The sequence below is a fragment of the Aethalodelphis obliquidens genome, unplaced genomic scaffold (genome assembly GCF_003676395.1).
Source record: "Aethalodelphis obliquidens isolate GAN/ISIS:26980383/991018 unplaced genomic scaffold, ASM367639v1 scaffold28, whole genome shotgun sequence".
Lineage (NCBI taxonomy): Eukaryota > Metazoa > Chordata > Mammalia > Artiodactyla > Delphinidae > Aethalodelphis > Aethalodelphis obliquidens.
Genome location: NW_020837972.1, coordinates 13,659,759 through 13,673,546, shown reverse-complemented (window position 1 = coordinate 13,673,546; position 13,788 = coordinate 13,659,759). Strand labels below are relative to the sequence as shown.

General features: G+C 40.7%; 1 protein-coding gene across 3 annotated transcripts in view; it reads right to left on the bottom strand.

The window, feature by feature from the left end:
- The window catches only part of SUDS3 (SIN3A corepressor complex component SDS3), a 301,932-nt gene that overhangs the window by 142,222 nt on the left and 145,922 nt on the right, over positions 1 to 13,788 (bottom strand). For all 3 annotated transcript variants that reach the window (XM_027124722.1, XM_027124723.1, XM_027124724.1), the window contains exon 14: positions 6,812 to 6,877. In XM_027124722.1, coding sequence (XP_026980523.1) covers positions 6,812 to 6,877 — 66 coding nt within the window. The remainder of the gene's footprint in view (positions 1 to 6,811; positions 6,878 to 13,788) is intronic.

Here is a 13,788-nt window from a genome sequence, read left to right as displayed (position 1 = left end):
GAATAAAATCAGGACAAGGAGAGACAATGTTTAGTGGCAGTAGACTGAAATGGCTGGGAGCAAGCACTTCATGGAAAAGATAGTTCAGATGGGATCGTAACTAGTACGAGTCAACTGGTAGCAATATTTGCATCCATCTTGTGGCAGAGATTTTTGGTTGTTGCCAAAAGGCCATTGTCAATTCCCTTTCCCATGGTTGCTTCACACTGTAGAGATTAGATAAACATACACTCACTTTCCTTAGAACTATGGGTGGTCATAGCTGGCCAATGAAACACAATGGCAAGTCATCTTAGGGGGTTCTGGGAAGATATTTGCCTTCCTGGTGAAAGGTACAGAGGCAAGAGAAGAGCTCACTGGTACTACCTCTTTCCCCTTCTTTTTGCTTAAGCATGGATGTGATACCTGGAGCTGCAGTAGCCATCTTGCAAATATGAGGAAGATGAAAAGCCAATGTGCTAAGGTTTATGGAATGGAAACCTTAGACGCATGGCTCATTGATAATATTGCTGATCTGCTGCACCAAACCTGAAACTTCCTACATCCAGACTTCCCATTAGAGAAGATCATTAAATGTCTTTGTTGCTTAATCCATTGTTGTTTCAGTTACCCGTTGCATGATTACAAATCACTCCAAAATTAAGTGGCTTTAAACAACAACCATCATTATCTCTCATGATTCTGTGAGTTGACTGGGCTCAGCAGGGCAGTTATTCTCTCCACATGGTGTTGACTGGGGTTGCGATCATCTGGAAACTCGACTGGGCTGAACGTCCAAAGGAGCTCGCTCACGTGCCTGGCAGCTGGCTGACAGCTCAGCCTTTCTCTGTATGGCTTGGGTTTCTCACAGCATGGCAGCTGGGGCCCAAAAGTGAGTCTTCCAAGTGTGCAAAAGTAGGAGTTGCACATCTTTTGCAGCCCAGCCTTGGAACTTACAGAGCATCACTTCCACTTCATTTTATTTTTCAAAGTAAGTCACAGGGTGAGCCCAGATTCAAGAGGAAGGGAAGGAGACACTGCCTCTTAATGAGAGGAGTGGCAAGGAAGTCCAGCCACCTTTAATTGACCACAGTTATCAACCTGCTTTTATACGACTTGTGGCTGAAAGCATTTCTCTAAATGCAGCCTTGCAAAGATCAAGACTCCCTCTCCACCGGGACAACCTGCAGTGGCTACACTGCCAAGGTGGGCATTTGCAGCTCTGTCCTTTAGGCCCCCATGGCAGATCATGATGGATACAACCTTGCTTCAAATATGTTAACACATTCAGTCACATGACAGACAAGTCTTGCAGGCCTAGGAGCCATTCTGTCTCTAAGGTGACCCTGCATTGCTCTGCTTTGATCTATAATATATTGACTTAATGGTTTAACTCTCAGGAGGCAATCTTTACTCCCTGTGCTTGAGAAAACATCACTGTAGCCCCCTAAACCTGGCAACAATCTCCATCAAGATGGTTACCCTTCTTGCCCTGTCTGTATTGTGGTGTCGCTGAAAGAATCAGACGGGATGACGACTGGAAAAGTACCTTGGAATGGTTAAGAGGGATTATTACTATCATATTCAAATAAGCATGTTGTGTTAGTTACGGCTTTTTTGGTAAAAGTGACATAAAACCCAATTCGATCCAGTTTATGCAAAAGGGAGAAAGGTTGGCCGGGAGTCTGAGGGAGTCTTTCCAGTTTCAGGCATGGTGGGAACCAGCAACTCAAACATCGTCAGCAAGACCCATTTTCTCTCCACCTCTTGGTCCTGATCTCCTCCGGGTTGCTTCATTTCTCAATAGAACAAGCTGCCAACAACTTCAGGTGCATATCCTCCTAACTCTTTAAACAAAAGTCCTCCTCCTGACCATTATGGGTCCAAGTTGAGCAACATGCCCATCTCTTAACCAATCCTTATGGCTAAAGGCATGTAACGGGAAGGGGAGACACATGTTATAAAGTATGGATGCTTTGACAGGTACACCATGAGTGAGCAGAGAACACAGATGTGCAGAGAGAAGCAGGGAGTGGAGTGGTCATGGCAAGAAGTGGAAGAGAAAGACTGTGCGGCTCCATGAGGAAATGGGGGGCGGGACTGCCCTCCCTGGCTTTTTGTTTCTATCCTTGAGGAGCGAGTCAATCTTGGTAGAAGACATTTAAAGAGACTCGATACTGATCCCAAATTTACATAGCAAACTGGGGGGAAGAAAAAGGGACTGAGTTGGAAATTTATCTTGAAAAATGAAACTAAAGCTTATCAACCTAACAAAATTTAGGTTACCATTTCAACAACACATGAATTCTTGTGAAGAACGGAAAGTGAATTAAGTAGTAAGGGTGTTTTTGGGGTAATTTTTCTGACAAAATCCTTCACTTCAGCTTTGGTTTTCATAGCATGATAGCAAAAAGGTCATTTAAAAAAATATTCAAGGGCTTCACCAATTTTTCCTAAGGCCTTCTTGAATCTTTTGATATTTAAATCTTTCTCTTTTGAAGTGCTCACCGTGTCATTTTCTTTGTCATTTTTTTTTCTCCTTCAACTGTTAACTCTTTGTGGGGAGGGATGTTCGAAACACTGAATAACTGATATGACAGCGTGGAATGATCAACAGTCACCAAAACAGCCAGCGTGGCTGAATCTGTGGGTTCTGGCTGGGTATCGGTACTGATTGTTCTAAGACCACCAGACTCCCAGGGGTTGTCTGCGATTTTTCTGTTCTTTAAGCATGTTTCATCAACTTCATAGAATCCTGCACTTTGGGCAAGATTTCCAATCAAACATTTGCAGTTGGATTACACTGCATATGCACCAGGGTCAGACAGTCAGTGAGAGGCTGATTCTCTCCGATAGGAGGACTCATTTGCTATAAGAAACAGCAATCCCTACCAGGACATGTGATGGGCACTCAAAATTCAGGGGGTCCTTCAGAGAGACTAAGCCACAAGGAAGCTGATGTGGCAGAAAAGGATTCATGCTAGTATTAATCATTAAAATTTTTAACAATTGATGTTGTATAATTACTGAAAGAGCTGGAGGACAACTTTTACGTCTCTACACAACTCCATCATCTCCAGGACTCAGATGATAAATACTCAGTAACAAAGACCTTCTGAGTTTTGTTTGTGAACTAGCTTGCATGGATTGCCCTTTCTTGCAGGCAATAAGCCTTGCCAAAGACAGTCAGGATTTATGCATAGGGTCACCAGATGATTTCAACAGAAATATCAGAACGACTTGGAAAAAATACGATGACCATGAATGGGTCTGATAGTTTCTGGATTTGTTTCCTAAGTGAAATGCTCAAATATCAGCCTACATGGTTCAAACTGGAAATCCTATTTATAAAATTCAGGACAGATCCTTTACACAACTGTAGTCTTTAGCCCACCGATTCAGAGAGGTGTGGGGCTTCCCTTGCTAATCATGGAACAGAAAACAGAGTAAACACAGAAGAGGGAAAGGAGCAGCTGAACTGATGAATTCTCCATCTCGTCTCTTTGCTGAGGCTTTGGAGTTCTGATCCTCGGACTTAGGGGGGCAGGGCTGGGGTGGTTACAGGTCCCTGGGTATCTTCCTGGCCTCAATTTTGAGGAACAACAGCAATTATTTCATGTTCTGTAATGCTAATTAACTCGAATCAGTCAAAGGCTTGCCCAGATCAGAAACAGTTCTGAAAATAGACTTGTGAATTCTGAACTTTCCTTAATTAACATGTTAACATACATCCTTCCCATGCCTCAAGTCAAAGCTTTTTCAATCTTGGGAATAGAAAAGCAAGAGCATCTGAAGCTAGCAATCATTGGCTCTCAAGAGTCTAGCGGTACAAAGCTGCAGTTCTACAGCCTGACAGGTGTGGATGTAAATCTTGGCTCTGGTACTTGCTAACTGCGTGACCTTGGGTAAGTCATTTAACTTGTGTGTGCCCCAGTTTTCCAATCTGTAAAATGAGGAAAATAATAGTATCTACCTCATGGGGTTGTTGTATTAAGTATAAATGTTTTCAAGACCTAACACATAATGAACGTCTAAAAATTATTATGAATCTGACCCAGTGGGTAGACAATCTAGATTTTTTTCCCCTACTGGGCCATTATTCTTCCTTGTAGTAATAGCCCCTTGGGTCTCCTTGGAGTAACCACCCCTTCTCTGCTCAGGGTGGTTCAAGAGGGGCTAAATAAATTCACCCCAACTCCAGGGCTGAAACTATGTATTAGTTTGCCAGGGCTTCACAGACTGGGTGACTTAAACAACCAACATTTCTCACAGTTCTGGAGGCTAAAGGTCTGAGATCAAGGCTTTTGCAGGGTTAATATCTTCTGAGGCCTCTCTCCTTGGCTTGCAGACGGTCATCTTCTCCCTGTGTCTTCACATGGTCTTCCCTCTGTATGTATCTGTGTCCTAATTTCCTCTTCTTGTGAGGACACCAGTCATATTGGATTAGGGCCCAACCATATGACCTCATTTTACCTTAATTACCTCTTTAAAGACCCTATCTCCAAAATATAGTCACATTATGAGATACTGGGGGGTTAGGACTCCAACATATGAATCTGAGGGAGAGAAAACTCAGCCCATAAAAACTTGTGACCCAGATCTGGCCAAAATATTTCCCTTCCCCTGGTCAGAGTGATTGATTCCATCCAAGACATTTTTTATAAGCTTAAGTACAAAGAATTTCTTCATTTGCAAGATTGTGTGTTGCAAAAAAAAAAGTGTGGAATGGAACTGCTGGGGTCACCATATGGAAAAGACCAATACAGAAGAAAACATAACAGAGAGATGGAAAGAGAGAGACAGTCCTGATGTCATCATTTGAGCCCCTGGAGCCAGCTGAGCCTGAAGCTCGAATGACAGTTCATTCATATAATTCACTAAACATCCCCTTTTGTGACTTTAGCTGCTTCAAACTGGGTTTCTGTCACTTCCAACCAAAGAAGTCTTGCCTAGCATAGCCCCTACTTAGTTATTAAGCAGCTTGTAGATCCCAAAGAAACAGAAAGAAAAGGAGAGGATGGAGAGAGAGGACTGCAAAGTGGAAGGATTTTTTACAGAAAAAACTAGGTAGGAATCATGAACATATATTACAGGGGATGGGGTAGGTTTAAGAACAGATGTGTATTCCTTTCAGTCTAATGTAATAAATTTGACTGCACAGTACTGGAGGCAAGTAGTTCTTCACTAAACCACAGTCTTCTGAGAGGCAGTAATAGTATCTTGTTCAGATGCAATGTATCCCAAGTGCCTAGGTGCTCAAAAACATTTGTGGATTTGAATGAGCTTACTAAGAAATCTTTTGCATTTTATGATTTAACATAGACACCCTTTAAATAATGAATTTGCCATAGCATTATATTTGCAAACTCCCAGTGTACTCATTGTTGGAGAATTACACTGATAATCACACAGTTGTTGAGTATTAATTTTAATGAGGCCTAATAACTCAAAGAGGAAATTTCAAGTGCATCCTCTCACCATTAGCTGACCTGTAACTGGCTCCTTCTTCACCCATAAATCGCATTACAATTCTCTGTTGCAATCTGGAACTGCTTTGCTTGGGACCCATTACAGCCCCTCGTGAAAGAGGTTTGGGTGGGAGAAGGCAAGAAGGTGTGTTTACAACATTGGACAGCAGCATGGAGTGAGAAGAGTCTGGTCTCCTCTACTTGGCTTACGGCACTGGAGAAGAACCCTGAACTTGGGAGATGCTAAGTTTCTATCAAGCTGCTGGTTCCCTGCCCATCCTCCCCTCTAGAGAGAGATTATTCCTTACCCTGGAAGGTAAGTAAATGTCTCTGGAATATGGGGCTTGCTGTAGGTTTACTGCCCTACAAAGGTAGGCAAATATCCTCCAGGAAGAGAAGGGAACTTTCTTATCTTGGAATGCCTCCTGGGAGAGAGAGTTTCTCTATCTTCAGCTTGCTATTCAATCAGCCTTGAACGAAACTTATCAGTGTCCGTTCCGGGGAAGGCCCAGACCGTACAAGAACCCAGTGAATCCAGGGAGAACTCTCTCCCAACAGACATGTGCGGAGGTGACGATGACACAGGATGGAAGGAACCTGGATCCCTGAATCACCAGATGGAGGAGAGCCTTTGCCAACTCACATGAGGCTTTATCTGAGCAAAATATAAACTTTTGTGATGTTCGACCACTGAGATTTCGGGTCTCATCTACTGTGGCAGCTAGCATTAATAATCCTAACAAAGATGACTTTAACATACATTGAACAAATTATACGTGTATGGGAAATAAGAGAGCTAGAAAATATACAGCAAACTCCAAATGACAAGGATGGGGTGGGATTTGGGAGAGGGTAGAAGATTATGAAGCAGTTGTCACCTTACTAGTGACAGTGTGAAAGGAAACAGAATTTGAGAGACAAGCCACAGCCGTCCAGGACCACATCCCCCCAGACTCAGCATATCCAAGTGTAATCAGCCCACCTCAGTCATGAGCATCCACACTGGAGCAAAAGCCGAGGATGACTTTCACACCAGTTTAGACATTCTCAGATCATCCTAAGCTCAATTACGGCTAAACCAATAACAAGCCCCAAACATCGTTATTGGAAAATCACCAACCAGGCCCGCTAATTGTATCTGTGGCCTCTTCACCATATTAGTAAAGCAATAAGTGCAGCATGATCTTCCCAGGGGATAACTGTTCACAAGGCCAATTTCCTTAGGAGGAGACTTTCATATTGCACCAGCTTGGAACTAATGCGTCTCGGGAAATCAACTGTCAGATCAATAACATTTGCAACCAGAAAATATTTGGAGCAAACAGTGGGGTACAGCCTGCAGTTGAGACCGATGTGATCCTTACCTGACACTTTCAAGCTGTCGTGACTCAGAGCCTTTGGGGTCAATTTGGAGATACTGTTCACATTCCCTGGCAAGACACAAAGAAGCCCCAACATAAGACTTTGCAACTCTTTCCTGGGAAGCTCACCATATGATCACTAAACTGAAAAAAGAAAACAACATTACTAAGCTCCTTCTGTGCTCCAAGCTTGATGCCTTGAGCAGTGTACATAGAAGTAAGTGGTCTTTATGGAAGTCTGGAAGGAGTTCAAATTCCAGATCTGAAGCTTCCTAAGGCAGTTTTCTTTACTTCTCCGAGTCTCAATTTTCAAATCTGCACAATAGAAATAATAATACCTATTTTCCAAAAGTGTTTTGATCATTGAAGAGGTGTGTAAAGTGACCAGCGTAGTGTGTGGCACATAGTTAGTGCTCATTTAACAGTTACTGCTGGGCTTCCCTTGTGGCGCAGTGGTTGCGAGTCCACCTGCCGATGCAGGGGACGTGGGTTCATGCCCCGGTCCGGGAGGATCCCACATGCCACGGGGCGGCTGGGCCCGTGGCCATGGCTGCTGGGCCTGCGCATCCGGAGCCTGTGCTCTGCAACGGGAGAGGCCAGAGCTGTGAGAGGCCCGCGTACCGAAAAAAAAAAAAAAAAAAAAAAGACGTATCACAAAGTATGGTAAGTAGCTAAAGCTCTAGTTAGGCAAAAACTTACAGCTTTTTTTTTCTTTTCTTTTTTAATTTTTTGGCCATGCCTCGCAGCATGTGGGATCTTAGTTCCCCAACCAGGGATCGAACCTGTGCCCCCTGCAGTGTAAGCACGGAGTCTTAACCACTGGACCCCCAGGGAAGTCCCACAGCTTTAAGTGGATATATTAGGATAGGATGGAATCAATGATATAAATATCCATCTCAAGAAGTTAGAAAAAGAACAACAAATCAAACTCAAAGTAGAAGGAAGAAAATAACAAAGATAAAAGCAAAAAATCAATGAAACAGAAAACAAACTTACAATAGAGAAAATCAACAAAGCCCAAAATTGGTTCTTCAAAAAGGCTAATAAAATTGATAAATGCCAATCAAGATCCTATGGGCATTGAAAAGATAACAATATGATTATAAACAACTTTATACCATTAGAATGTGACAATGTAGATGAAGTATGCAAATGAGAAAAACACACCTTACCAAAACTGACATAAGAAGAAATAAAACATCTGAATACTTCTATATCTATTAAAGAAACTGAATCTGTAATTAACATTCCCACAAAGAAATATCTAGATCCAGATATCAAATCCTTCCAAGCATTTAAACAAGACATAATACTGACCTTACGCAACATCTACTAGGAAATATTAAAAAATGAAACATTTCTCAATTCATTTTTTAAGGTCAACATAACCTTGATACGAACACCTGGATACCAAAACCTGACAAGGAAACTATAAGAAAAAAAAGTACAGTCCAAACTCTCTCTCAGACCCAGATGCAAAACTCCCAAACAAAATATTATCAAATCAAATGCAGTTATACGTAAAAAGGATGCTAGATCATGACCAAGTTTGGTTTATCCCAGGACTACAAAGTTGATTTCACATTTGAAAAGAAATCACTATAATTGTCCACATTTATGGAACAAATGTCAAAAGAGAATACAGAATCATCTCAATAGATAAAAGAAAAGCATGTGAAAAAGTCAAATACCCATTTATGGTTTAATCTTAGCACACTAAGATACTTTTGATAAAGGGTAGCTACAAAAAACTAGCACCAACATCACATGTAAGATTTTATTGAAGATTTTCTCTATGAGGTTGGGAATGAGTTAGGGATACCCATTACACCACTTCTGACCCACCATATCAGAAGTTCTGCAGACCAGCTGTTCAGCCCATGCTCTCTGGCAACTTCCTTTGCCACCCAGAGGTAGGCCACTCCTATAGGTCAGGTGTGGCCCATATCTTCCTGTTTCTCCATCATTGGTGGACTGCGTATTTCTATGGGGCCCACACCTTGTCCAAATAGCTCTGAATTTCAGCCTAGGCAGTGGCTGAAGTTTCCAAGCATCTTTATTTATTCACTATCTCTTGGCCCCAGGGGTAGTAACAACTTTCTGTAGTTGCTCCTGCTGTACCCCTTAGTCATCTTCTACCCTTTTAAATAATGATCCGCCTTTTTACTAGTCAACACATTTTTATATTAAATTTTCCCTATTCAAATTACTGGTCCAGCTTCCATCTCTTCATTGGACCCTGACTGATACAAGACCTAAATAAATGCAAGAATAAATAATATTCATGGATTGGAAGACTCAACATTCTAAAGAAGTCATTCTAAGTTGAGCTATAGATTTTAACAAAACCTCAGTCAAAATCCCAACAGGTTTCTTTTTGTTTGCATTGATAAGTTAATTCCATAATGTATATGGAAATAAAAAGGGCCAAGAATATCCAAGATAATCTTGATGATGAACTAAGTTGGAAGATTTATACTTTCAGATACTAAAAACTATAATGAAGCTACAGTAATTAAGACACTGGGGTAATGGTGCAAGGTAGATGAATAGATCAGTAGAAGAGAATACAGTCCAGAAACAGACTTATATGGTTACTTGATTTATGTCAAAGAGACCATTGCAGTGTGGTAGGGAAAGATACTATTTTTCAAAACTGGGGCTCAGTCAGTGGAAATCCACATGGAAAAAAGAAAGTATCTTGCTTCACACTATATATAAAATCAATTCCAGGGGGATGGTAGACCTTAAATGTAAGGATACAAAAATAAAGCTTCTGAAAGATAAACCTAGAATAAGCAAAGATTTTTTTCAACAGGACCTACAAAACACTAATTTAAATGACTGATAAATTAGACTTCATTAAAATTAAGAACTTCTGTTCATTAAACTCAACAATAAGATACTGAGGAATTGCCAAACTGTTTTCCACAATATTTGCACCATTTTATATCCCCGCCAGCAATGTATGTGTTCCAATTTCTCTGCATTCTCTCCAACACTTGTTATTTTTCTTTCTTTTTTTAAGTTATGGCCATCCTAATGGATATGAAGTGGTATCTCTCATGGTTTTGATTTGCATTTCTCTAATGACTCGTAAAAAGGAATAAAGTACTAACATATACTACAACTTAGACAAACCTTGAAAACAGTGAGCTAAGTGAAAGAAGCCAGGCACAAAAGTCCACATATTATACGACTCTCCTTATAAGAAATGTCCAAAATCGGCAAATCTATAGAGACCAAAAGTCAATTGGTGGTTACCAGAGGGTAGGGAGAGACGGGAATTGGGACTGGCTGCTAATAGGTATAGGATTTCTTTTTGGAGTGATAGAAATGTTCTCGAATGGATAATGGTGATGTTGCACAACTCTGTAAATATACTAAAAACCACTGAATTGTATACTGTAAAGGGTGAACTTTATAATATGTGAATTATATCTCAATAAAGCTGCTATTTTTAAAAGTACCTAGATATGAGCTCACTGCTCAGTTGACTTTGTCTGCTTGCTCTCACCTGATATTCACTGTCTGTCGAACCCTTAAATATATTTTGGTTATTTTGCTCCTTAGTAAATTACATGTGCTTATTCTTCTATAATAAATCAGTTTGCAAATGACCAAAGATACTTTTTTATAAAAACATAGGTCTTGCTTTTAAGAGAATTCTTTGAAGTGTCCGTGGATGTAAAATGATGTCTTAAATAATTGAAAATAGTTTTTAAATAATATTAACCAAACAAGGGGTGTGATGAAAACATTTAGTGGTGGTTAATCTGACAAAAACAGGTTTTAAATCATAAAGTGGCACTTAATTGACCTGCAATAACTGGCTTGTTAAATCCAAATTAAATCATTATCTGAAGCTCTTTTTTAAAAAAGTAGAACTCCTAAAGATTTGCAGGAAAAAAATTAGTTAAGTCCAAGAAATAGCAATGAGAGTTGGATACTGAACCAATTGTTGAAGAAGCCTAGAAACTTTTGCATTACTCACTTGCCCAATGTTGTTTAATAAGAACTTACTGGGCACTTGCTATGCACTAGGCATTGTGCTGGATGCTGAAAGCACAGTGTGAAGCAAGGAGACAGGCGTCTACCCTCCTGGACTACACAGTCTAGCCACTGGCACTGCCCAGTAGAAACAATATCAGCCACATCTGTAATTTTAATTTTCCACTGGCCACATTAAAGAATTAAGAAGAAATAGTTGGAATCATTTTAATAATTTATTTAATTTACCCCACTATATCCCAAATATAATTTGCCCCACTATATCTCAAATATAATTTCAACATGTTACAATATAAAGAATTACAAATGATATATTTCACATTCTTTTCTTCATGCTAAGTCTTTGAAACCCAGTGTGTAATTCACACTTAAGGCACAATCTCAAGTCAGACTGGCCTCATTTCACATGCTCAGCAACACACAGGATGTGACTAGTGGCTACCATGTTGGACAGTGCAGTTCTAGCTGTATTACTATCTCATTTTTGTTTTTTTTCTCTTTCATTCTATTTTCCCTAATGTTCTCAGTATGTCGTTCGGACCCTGGCTTTGAGGTTAGAATTAATATGGAAAATAGGGCCTGCGTATGGAAAAGTACCTATTACCATAAAAACTTTATAATAAAAATCGCAGTATTGTCACATGATGTACTCATTTAATTATACCTATATTTGGCATCTTGTTGGCTGCTGCATTGTTGGTGCCAGGCACACAATAGGTGTCAAAAAATGCTTATTGAATGAGTACAAGTCCTGTGAGTTTCCAAGTGGGAGGAATCCCTATAGCTGGAAGGGGCTGAGAAGACTTCTTAAAGGATTTATTCATTCATTCAACAAATATTTTTTGACCAACCACTATGATGGGTTTGAACTGGGTCTAGATGCACCAACAGGACTAGAACAATGTAAGTAATCCTGACTAGTTGGCTCACCATGTTGACCCAACCATTGCTTCAGAGACTTCAGTCCTTTTTCAAGGACCTTAACAATTTTCACCAAAAACCATGGGCGCTATTGTGTATCTCCTTAAATTGACTCACATCTTTTGACTTAGGAAAATTCTAACATATAAATTCAAGCATATAACATAAATGTAAAACGACTATCCCTCGCCATTATTAACAACAACTACAAAAAAATAAAAACAACATATCCAGTGCTATTAAATTCTCTAAAGGTACTGTTGCCCATTGGAGACTCTCAGGCAACGGCCTGGTTTCCCTCCTTGTTCAAAAGTAGATTAGCCAACACTAGAGAGGTGTTAGAAACATATTAGTACCTAACAAATACCGTCTCCCTGCCATAATCAGTAGGTAAGGCATTTGAAAAAAGAATAGCTATGTGATTCAACTGTATGCAACGTTCAGTGCTGCCTAAAGTCATCCTGTGCGTAACCAGTGGTACACATGCCACATTCTGTTCCAAGAACATGAACGGCTTCCAGAAGGAGACCAGGCAGGCGGCCTGTTTTAAGATTCAGTGAACATGCCACACTTGCCTATAAACCAGACCCTCTAAGACGTCATTACCTTTGAGGAACATCCTGTTTCCAAAGCAAGCACACTCTCCTCTCTTCCTCTGCAGTTGGAGGATACACCAATGTTCACAGTGCAGAATAGCCATAAACTATATTCCTAGTGTGAAGTCTGGCTACAGCTTGTTTTTAAGGGAAGCGATACGTTGTTCTGGTTTAAAGCCCAGGCTTTGGAGTCAGACAAACCCAGATTGGCATCAGTCTCTGCATCTCTATGATGGCAGTCAAGTGACTTAACTTCGTTAAGTCTGTGCGCCTCGTATGTAAAATGGGAATAATAGCCCTTGCTTACAGAATTATTGTGAGGATTAAATAAGATGGTATGCCTAAAGTACCTGGCACAGTCCTGACAGTTAAAAAACATTCCAAAGTGTTTCTTGTTGCTGTTGTTGCAACTGCTGCTGTTATTCAGATAGAATCCTTTTGTATCAACCAGAGAAGCAAAACCGCTTGGAGATAGATAGATATATAGATAGATAGTAACGTACATATATACATACATACATATACACATATATTTTCATATATTTAAAAAATATTTTTACGTAGAACATATAAAATATATATCTCTGCATAGTTATATATAAATATATGTAAAACAAAAGGGATTTGTGATAGGAAATTGGCTTTATGCACTTGTGGGAGCTGATTAAACAGTCTCTGAAAGGCTGTTGTCTTCACATCTAATGCTGCAGCTTGATGTCCTTGGAATGGGCAGTTGGAAAGGGAAGAGGGATGTAAGGTGGGGAGAGCAAGAACGTGCTGAAACACCACGAAACCCGTGACCATTCCTGTTGCGCCTGGTGGAAGTGCTATGAGTGTCCTGAGGAAACTGGGCCCTTAGTCACAGAGCTGAACACACACACCCAGCCCAGGAGTCAGAGGCACTGACTGGGGAGCCGTTGCAGGCCCCGCCGCTGCTCATGTTGCCCCCAAGATGATCAAGCACATCAGTAAGAACACGCGTGAGCTACAAACTGGCTGCTGCTCTCCTGTGCCCTCCAGATCTCCCAAGAATCTCCCTGGTGGCTCCCCCTAATTGGAAACACACCAAGAAAAGGACTGTGGGGATTGCAGTTCATACTAGTCACGTTGATAGATGCATTACACAGCCACCACACCACCCCAAAACAAAAGAATTCCCGAGAAGGAATTTTCACACTAGAAGGAGTTTTCACAGGGGAGTGCCAAGGAATGTTACTTGCACCACTATGGAACAGTGTTTTGGGACATAACTGACATGAATCTTTCTCTCCCTCTCTTTCTCTGTCATGTATCATTCATGAATCTCTATGCACTGACATGGAAAGATCTCTGAGACCTCTTGTTAAGTGAAAAGAACTTGTCATAAAGCAATATGCCTAAGAAAATCCCCCCTGAGGTTAAACATACACACACACACACACACACACACACACACACACACACACACACACA